At 66.3% G+C, this 8,930-nt stretch overlaps 2 protein-coding genes across 3 annotated transcripts; one reads left to right on the top strand and one right to left on the bottom strand.

Moving 5' to 3' along the window:
- The first annotated feature begins 2 nt into the window (after positions 1 to 2).
- Positions 3 to 1,741, top strand: H696_04055. Of its 2 annotated transcripts, XM_009497928.1 has the most exons (5): positions 3 to 59; positions 210 to 316; positions 455 to 599; positions 738 to 941; positions 1,102 to 1,741. In XM_009497928.1, exons 1-5 carry the CDS (start codon positions 36 to 38, stop codon positions 1,714 to 1,716), a joined length of 1,095 nt encoding a protein of 364 aa, XP_009496203.1. In that variant the 5' UTR covers positions 3 to 35; the 3' UTR covers positions 1,717 to 1,741. The 2 variants fall into 2 exon arrangements, with proteins under 2 accessions (XP_009496203.1, XP_009496204.1); XM_009497929.1 differs by lacking the exon at positions 3 to 59 and having other exon boundaries at positions 100 to 316.
- Positions 1,742 to 2,071: 330 nt separating this feature from the next.
- Positions 2,072 to 8,930, bottom strand: H696_04056 (hypothetical protein). The gene is made up of 7 exons (XM_009497930.1): positions 8,663 to 8,930; positions 8,464 to 8,529; positions 8,017 to 8,350; positions 6,623 to 7,885; positions 6,284 to 6,492; positions 4,785 to 6,066; positions 2,072 to 4,642 (listed from the first exon to the last, which is right to left on the bottom strand). The coding sequence occupies exons 1-7, from the start codon at positions 8,771 to 8,773 to the stop codon at positions 2,307 to 2,309; spliced, it is 5,601 nt and encodes a 1,866-aa protein (XP_009496205.1). The 5' UTR covers positions 8,774 to 8,930; the 3' UTR covers positions 2,072 to 2,306.

Raw genomic sequence — 8,930 nt, forward strand, 5'->3', positions numbered from 1 at the left:
ACTCCACCTCCACCCCCTCTGGCCCCCTGCGGCCCATGTTCCACACCAGCCCGTTTACTGTGCGTCCTCCGACTTCCGCTTGCTGTGTATGGCGCACCTCCCCAACTGACGGCCGCCCTCTCACCGCCCATGCTCCCCCCTGACGGCCACACAAACACACACATGCGCACGCATGCACGCACGCATCCTGGCCCCGATCGTCGGCCCAGATTCGCCAATATGTTATCGATGGGGATATTGACATGATCCGGTCCCTGGCCGAGACCGGGGCCCTCACGCCAACCTCCCTGCGGAATATCAACCCCGACAACGGCTGGTACGGCCGCCCCCCCCCCCCCCCCCTTCCCTCCCGCCCTGGCCCTCCCTGCAGGGTGTCCGCCCTTTGCAGCTGTCGTCTCACCTGGTGGCACGTCCATCCAATCTTCGGCCCCCTGCCCTTCCGGTCCCCGAACAGGTCCTCCCTTCATTATGCCATCTGCTTCGGGCACTTCTCCCTGGTGGAGCTCCTGCTGGAGCAGGGCCACGAGTCGGAGTTTGTCTCGAAGGACATCCAGCTCCGCACGCCTCTCATGTTCGCTTGCATGTATGGCTTTCCAGATGTGCGTGCCTCGCCAACCTTGCACCGGTGGCCCCCCTCCCCTGCGGGCATCCCCGCCCCTCCTGTCTTGCTGCCCGATGGCGGGCGCGCGCGGCCTCTGACATCCCGCCTCTTGGCATCCGCCACTGCCCGTGTGCAGATCTTCAACCTGATCATGAAGTTCTCCCCGCACTCGCTGTGCATGGTCGATCACTCCGGCCACAATTGCCTTTTCTATGCCGCAATCTACAAGCAGCCGGCGGCCCTGCGGCTGGCCCTATCGACGCCCGATCTGAATGCACAGTTGCAAGATCAATCCGGCAACACGGCCCTGCACTATGCCTCATCCCATGGTTTTGTCGAAGTGCGACCCTTGATGCCCCCCACCCTCCGGACCCGCGCTGCCTGACGAAGCAGGAAAGACACATTCTTTGCATCTTAACCCCCCCCCCCACACACACACATATACACATACACACACCTCCCGCTCTTGCCCCGGTCACTGTCGCGCCTCCCCACCAAAGGGCGTCGAGCTCCTCATCTCGGCCGGGCTCTCCTTCGACCAGCCGAACCTGCGTGGGTCCAGCCCGCGCGACTGGTTTGCCTACACCCCGGACCAGGTCTTGGCCGCATTTCCCCACCTGGACTTGCCGCACCTTCGCGGGTTAATCCCCGGCCTGTCTCCTCCGGCCGGGGGGGAAGAAGGTCGACCGGCCGGCGCGACCAGGCCCGGCAGCATGCCTCGTTCGGCGGGGGGTCCTTCGGCGTCGGGAGCCACCCATCGCGGGAGCCCTCCAGCCGGATTTCTTAGCCCGACTGCCGCCACCTCCACTGTCACTCCTGCACCCGCTCCCGCCAGCGGGTCTTCTTCTTCCTCCTCCTCCTCCTCCTCCTCTTCGGGAAGTAAGTTCCGTCAGTTTATTCGCCTTGACAACAGCCTCATTGGCCGGGTTCTTGGGCCCAGCATTGGCGGTACGGCATCCCTGGCTGGCACTTCACATGCCTCAGCCCCGGGGGCTGGCGGTGGCAGCAGCGGCGGCAGTGGGTCACCCAGCGGCGCCGGAGATCCCCATCGATTGCCGGCCGAGCCACCAGCCGGAGATCTCCCCGCTGGGACATATGTTTTCCCCAATAAATAAACCCCATTTCGTGGTGAAGGAAATATGTCCAGAGAGAGAGAGAGAGAGAGAGAGAGAGAGAGAGAGAGAGAGAGAGAGAGAGAGAGAACCCGCCGTGGTCCATTCAGACAGGCACATGCCGCACGCGCGACCCCTCCCTCGCAGGGGTGCCCTCTTCTCGCTCGAACCCATGCGCCAAGAGGAGGGGGAACAAGAGGAAGGAAGCGCCGGGGCCCACTCTTGAACTTGAATCTCTTCTGCTTTTTATTTTGGAGATCTCCATTGAAATAAAACTACAAAGTGTGGAGGGTGGACAGATACATGGAGAGGAGGGGAGAGAGGACACTCGGGCTGTGTGTGTGTGTGTGTATGGGGGGGGGGGGGGGGAGATACCCCGCTGGCCCCCTGCAAGGAAAGCAAGTATCAAATGGGGGGAAGAAAAGACGCGGACATTCGCGCGGCATTAGATGGCCTCTCTCGTGCCGGAGCTCTTGCTCCGGGCAGCTGTGGTGAGAGAGGGGGAGGGGGGAGGGGATGGAGCAGGACGAGGATGAGCGCGAGGGGGAGGGCGAAATGTACAGACACACAGATACCCACTCGTTTATGCCTGCCTAGTTGGCGGCGAGGAGGGAAGGTGCGGGGCCCGCCCCGGCGGCCTTCCCCCCGGGAGTGATGGTGGTGGTAGTGGTGGTGGTGGTGGTGGTGGTATCAGCAGCGGCAACGGCCGACCGGTGAACCCGATGGATTTGCGCAAAGTACAGGCAGAGAGCCATGCACACCTCAAAGAGGAGCTCGGCGGCGGCGACGATGTACGTCAGCGGCGTGGTCAAACGCAGGGAGATGAAGATGTCCAGAGCCAGCAGGGGAAAGGAGAAGCTGTCGGCAAGGGTGATCGGGCATTCGACGATCTCGGCCGGGAAGAAGAAGAGCCGCGCCGGGGCGGGCTTCTGAGACGCCGGCGACAGCATCGTGGAGGACGATGCCGACGGATCGGCCGCCAACGACTGGGAGGGACGCCGCGGCGGCAGGGCAACCAACGGAGCAGCTCCCGAGGCCGAGGCCGAGGCCGAGGCCGCGGGGGCCACCAGCAGCCGGGTCGCCGACGGGGCGCTGGCCGAGGTCACGGCCGCACGAGGCATGCCATGCCGACCCCGAGCCAGGAAGAGGACGATCGAGCCGACACTCTCCAGGAGCAGGGTGAAAAACACCAAAAACTGGGCCCACGGCGGCAAGGGCAAGGTACAGGCCAGGGCCAGGGACCCATCGGCCAACAGCGAGCCGGAAACCGAGGCGCCAAAGCGTCTGAGGAAGTACAGATGAATGACCGCCAGCAGCCTCAGGGGGAAGGACACCATGCGAAGAGACCGGATGGCTGGCCGCAGGGACCCGGAGAAGGTCGACCTGACCGCCAGCAGGCCGGCCGGCAGGAAACGCACGATCGGCCGCGGCGATGAGGGGGCGGCAGCCGTGGCAATCGAGGCGGCATGGCGGGTGATGGGGACGACGGGGGTGGGCATCCTTTCGGGGGCCTCCTCGTCGTGAGGCGGGCTGGTGATCACCGAGGCAGCGGCATCGGAAGAAGCCCCACCCGGCAGGACGGATGGACAGGCGGCCAGCACATCGGGGGTGTCGCCGCCATCGACAGGGGTGGCGGTGGCGATGGCGGTGGCAACAGCGCTGACAGCCACCACCGCCGGGGCAATGCCCGGTGCCTCGCCCGGTGCCTCGCCCGGGCACGGAGGCACGGCAAGTACTGCGACATCACGCGCCGGGGCACCGGGCATCAGGCTGCCCGCCGCCCGAGACGGGGAGGCAGCCATGGAGACACCGGCGGCCGGGGTCGGCGTCGGCAGGGAACCGGACAGCTCCTTGGCGGGGGGAGACGCGTGGCCGAGTGCCACGGTTGCTGCCATGGCGGCGCCCTGGTGTTCGACCGGGCGACGCGAGTGAAGCTGCTGATGCAGGAGATGCCGCTGCATCTTGGCCTGCCGGTGACTCAGGGGCGCATTGCAGGAGGCGGCAGGCGCCGAGATCGTGGCACTCGCTGGCATGCCCGGCGCCGGCGCCGAGGCAAAGAAGCCCGACCGGGGCGACACGGAGCTGCTGCTGCTGCTGCTGCTGCCGCCGCCGCCACCGCCGCCGCCGCCGCTGGCCAGGGGCGACAGCTGCGGCGGCGTCAGGCAGAACCCACGCGACGATCCGCCGACAAAAGTAAACCCATCGAGCGGGGAGGTGGTCGAATGGAGGGCCGCCGAGCTGCCAGGAGCGGCTGCTGCCCCGCCGCCGGAGGCAGCTCGATGGTCACTGGAGGCCACCGGGGAACCGGCCTCAGTCGCTGTCGAGGTGGTCGCCATTAATCCTGCCCCCGGGCCGCTTCCGTGGAGACGACGAAAAAGGGCATCAACCTGCTGCATGGAGGGCGAAGGGCCGCGAGCCTGCAGGTCCGGCGTCGGCGGCCCGGCCGACGCAGGCGCCGCCGATGGGGACAGGGAATGCACCTTGCCGGCGGGCGAGGCCCCCTTGCCCGGCGGCTGGTCAGCCAGGTCCTTGCTGCCGGTGATGGCGCCACTGGCCGCCGCCAGGAGGGCCCCCTCCGCCGGGGGGAGGCGCTTGATGTACTGGTCAATCCCACTGACCAGCAGCTGCAGCGGGTCCGACATGTCCAGCGTCGCCGAGGCCGAGGCCGAAGCCGAAACCGAAGCCGAGGCGGTGGCCAGCCCCGCCAAGCCATCAGTCGCGGGTCCAGACGCCGCCATCGCCAGGGAAGTCGCAGAGCCGGGCCCGGAAGGGGGAGGCGAAGGAGGAGCCGGCGAGGCGGCCTCCCCCTCGGTGGGGCTTGTCAGCATGGTCGTCGGGCTGGTCATCAGGGAGGTGGGATCGGTGCGCGCCGGCGAGTCGATGGTCGTCGATGACAGGCCGGGGACCGAGTGAAGTGCACGGCCGGGAGCTACTTCGCCCGAGAGAGAGAGAGAGAGAGAGAGAGGGGGGGGGGAGAGGGTGATGATAGACGGAGAGAGGCAGAGGGTCAGCAAGTGAACATGGGGCACACACCCGGACGAAAAAAGAGCCGAAGGGAGGGGCACACGCACCGGTGCCAGCAGAGGAGGTGGCGACCGAAGGGCTGTCCATTTGCGCCATGACAACGTCCTCGGTGTCGCGGCTGGAGATCAACGACAGCAAATACTGGAGGTTGCGGATATTCTGCCCGGAAGGGGAGGCGGAAGAGGTGCCTGGCTGCTGGGGGGCGGCAGCCGGGGACTCATCGGTCGAAGCAGCGCCAAACATGAGCTGGCCGCCAATGTGCGGGGGCCCGGCGGAGTCAGCGCGCAAAGCCGGCACCGGAGCCGGCGACGACCCGACTGGAGTGGGGACAGTGCCGGCCGGGGTCGAGGCCGGGGCCAGAGTCCGGAGGATGTCCTGGAACTTGTCCGGCGTCAGGGTCCCGGTGCTGAGGGAGTTCGAGAGGCTCGACAGCTGCGAGCGAATGCTCATATTGGTGGGGGTGTTGCTGTTGCCGCCGCCGGTGCCGGATGTAGCCGGGCCCGGAGCCGAGCCGCTGGCATTGGTGGTGGCAAAGGAAAACTGGTCCGGCGAGGGGTCCACCACCATGCGGGACGGCTGGACCGATGGCGACAGTTCGACCGGGAGGCCTGCTGCCAGGACAACACCGGCCCCGGGCCGATGATCGACACCCGATCGAGTGGCAGGACCGGCGAAGGAGGCCCCCTGAGCCGGGCTGCCCTGCTGCTGAGCCTGCTGCTGAGCCTGCTGCTGAGCCTGCTGGAGAAGTTGCAACGCCTGGATGCTGTCCAGGGGGATCTGCTGGCCGCCGACGTTCAGGGAGGGGCCCATAGCAAGACCGAGCCCGGGCGGGACAGTCGTCATCCCCCGGGCCAGGGACTCGATGGACATCTTGGTGGCTGACAGAGGATCCGCCTGAGGAGCCTGCATGCCGAGGAGCCCAGACGACCCCGTGTAGGGAGACATGCCACCGCCATTGCCGGCGCCAGTGCCGCTGGCGCTACCGACACCATTGCCCGTGCCGGTGGAGCTGATGCTCCCCTGGTTGATGGTGAAAGTGGCCGACGGAGTGTTGGCCAGGAAGCCGGACTTCAAGGCCGACAGCGAGTCGACCTGCCCCCGCCCGGCCTGCTGCAACAGAGCATGCTGCTGCTGCTGCTGGGGCTGACTTAGAAAGGGCTGTCCTCCGGACATTGAGGGCAGAAGTTGGCTAAAGGGCAGCAGCTGAGCGGGATCAGTTGCCGTCGCGGCCGGCGTTGGCAAGGTCCCCGGTGCCTGGACTCCAGCTTGAAGACGGTCGTTGAGCTGCTGCTGGACCGCCTGCTGCTGCTGCTGCTGCTGCTGCTGCTGCTGCGGGGGAGGTGGAGTACATGTGGAAGTGTCAGGAGGGCGCGTGGCTCAATGGTGGGTGGGTGCATGGGAGGGGTGGAGGAAGGGCAGCTCCAGATGTCGACAAATGGATTGGAGAGGAGGAGAAGGAGGAGAAGGAGGAGGAGAAGGAGGAGGAGAAGGAGGAGGAGAAGGAGGAGGAGGAGGAGGAGGAGGAGGAAGAGAGGGGAGGCCGTACCAAGCTCGACAGGAGGTTTGTGTTGCCATTGGCCGTGGCCGAGGAGGAGTCGCCCACGCCCAGACGAAGCGCCGCGGACACAATCTCCTGAAGGGTGGCCTGCAGCTGCGGCGACAGCGGCTCGGCGGTGGTATTGCCCGAGTGACTGTCAATGGCCTGGGCCAGCGCCCGGAGTGAAGAAGAAAGATCCTGGTGCGAGGATCCGCCGCCTGCGCATGGCCGTTTCAGGCATGCCAGTCAGTAAAGAAAGCAAACAAAGCAGAGGGAGGCGAGGGGGGGGAGGGGGGGGGGGGGCCAAGCCAGGGGACGGCAGAAGTGGAAGAGGGGCGGCATTCGTACCAAATGCAGGGCTAGACTCGGTTGGCAGGCCGGTCTTGGACACGGGAAGCCCAGTCGAGGCCGCCCCGGGGGTCCCCTGGCCCAGATCGGTTGACAGGGCATGTTGCTGGAAGGAATTATGCACATCGGGCCGGGGGAGAGTCACGGTGGCCAGAGATGGCAGATTGCCATTGGCGGCCGAGGCGGTGGAGAGGATGTCCATCGATAGATGCTGTCCAAGACCAACCGAGTCGTGGCGGTCATTGGACGCCGGGAGCTGGGCCTGCTGCTGCTGCTGCTGCTGGGCTTGGAGCTGCTGCTGCTGCTGGGCTTGGAGCTGCTGCTGCTGCTGGGCCTGGAGCTGCTGCTGAAGCTGCTGGGCCTGGAGCTGCTGGAGCTGCTGCTGGAGCTGCTGCTGGAGCTGGGCCTGCTGCTGCTGGGTCGATTGGGAGGGAGATGCATGGAAGGCAGTGCCGGCCATCGGGCTGGTCTGAAGCTGCTGCTGCTGCTGCTGTTGTTGTTGTTGCTGCTGCTGCTGCTGCTGTTGCTGTTGCTGTTGCTGTTGCTGCTGCTGTTGCTGTTGCTGTTGCTGCTGAGCAAGTTGCTGAAGGAGAAGCTGCTGCTGCTGCTGCATTAGAAGTTGCTGCTGCTGCTGTTGCTGCTGCTGCTGCTGCTGTTGCTGCTGCTGCTGCTGCTGCTGCTGCTGCGGCTGCTGCTGCTGCTGCTGGTGCTGCTGCTGCTGCTGCTGCTGCTGCTGCTGCGACTGCTGCTGCTGCTGCTGTTGCTGCTGCTGCTGCTGCTGCTGCTGTTGCCGCTGCTGTTGAGCCTGAAGGTGCTGCTGGACCTTCTGCTGGTGCAGTTGGGCCTGCTGATGCTGCGCCTGCTGCCGCTGAGCCTGCTTCTGAACCTGCTGCTGGAGCCGCACGAGGAGATGGGAAGTGTTCTTCATCAGCGGCGATCCCTGCGTAGGTAGGGCGAGCATGGGCGAGATGCCGGTTCGGGAGAAGTCGGTGGCGGCCGCAGCGGCAGCCGCCGCCGCCGCCGCCGCAGCCGCCTGCGGCAGATCCTGCAGAGGAGTGCCCGACCCCGAGGCATTGAGGTGTGCGGAGGAGGCCAGCAATGAGGCAAAGATCGCCGACGCGTGATTGACCGGCATCGAGGCGCTCAGCGTTCCCGGCGGAACCGGGACGGAGATGCTGCGCGATGAGCGTGCCGCAGCGGACATCATCCGGTTGGCCTTCATGGCGCCAGGGTAGCGCGGAGGCGTGAAGGCCGCGGTGCCGGCTGGCCGAAGCGCAACAGGAGCCCCCCGCCGAGAAGAGGGAAGGGTGAGTTGTGTTGGCATTACCGCCTTCAGGGGGAAAGGGGCGAGAGGAGAAAGATCGGGATGCGAGGCACGGAGCAGCGAAACATACAGGAACCAAGGTTGCCGCCGGCGCCGGCGCCGGAGGACGCCGAGGAGGAAGCCGCGGCCGAGGAGGTGGTGGAGGCACCACTGCCGATGACATTGGCCAGGGCCGTGTCACCGGACACAAGGGCCAGGTCGGTCACCTGGCCCGGGTCGGTCCAGGAGCCGTGATGGTTCTTCTTGCGGAAGTGCATGAGCAGGGCCTGGCGACGGCTGACGCGCGCACCACAGGCATTGCACTGGTAACGCTTGTAGTGGTGGTGCCGGACCATGTGAGACTCGTACTTGTAGAAGGAGTCGAAGCTCTCATTGCACAATAGCCCGGACGAGGGCTCGACCCACTGCGAGTGGACAGGGAACAACCGGTCGTGAGGTCAGACTGAGAGGCGCGCGGGAGGCCGGGGCAGGGAGCATCGAGGAAGGGGGGAAGGGGGGAGGGGGGGGGGGGACGCACATAGCAGACCTTGACACCGCGACCGCGCTGGAAAATGTCGTGCTGGAGCGTCATATGGCGAAAAAGCTGGCCAGCAGAAAAAGGGGGGGGGGAGGGGAACAACAACGAGGGGGCGCGGTCAGAGGACGTGGACGTGATATATGGCCCGGGGCGGGGAGCAGCAGCAGCAGCAGCAGCAGCAGCAGCAGCAGCACCATACCTCGAAGGACGAAGGGAAGGACACGCCGCAGGGCGAGGGGATGATGGGTTTGGCGTCGGTCGAGGTGTCGTCCTCGGTCGACTGGTCGGCCGACTGCGAGAAGGAATGCATATAGCACACATGGTTCGACGCGAAGGAGGAGTGCGGCTGCGGGGACTGCGAGGGCGAAGACTGGGGCGAGGTCGAGGGCTGGCCGCTGCCCGAGGCGGGGGACAGGACACTTGGCCGGCCGGCTCGTGGCGAGAAGGCCGACTCCACAGGGAGGCTG

Source organism: Fonticula alba (genome assembly GCF_000388065.1).
Source record: "Fonticula alba strain ATCC 38817 unplaced genomic scaffold supercont2.6, whole genome shotgun sequence".
NCBI lineage: Eukaryota > Rotosphaerida > Fonticulaceae > Fonticula > Fonticula alba.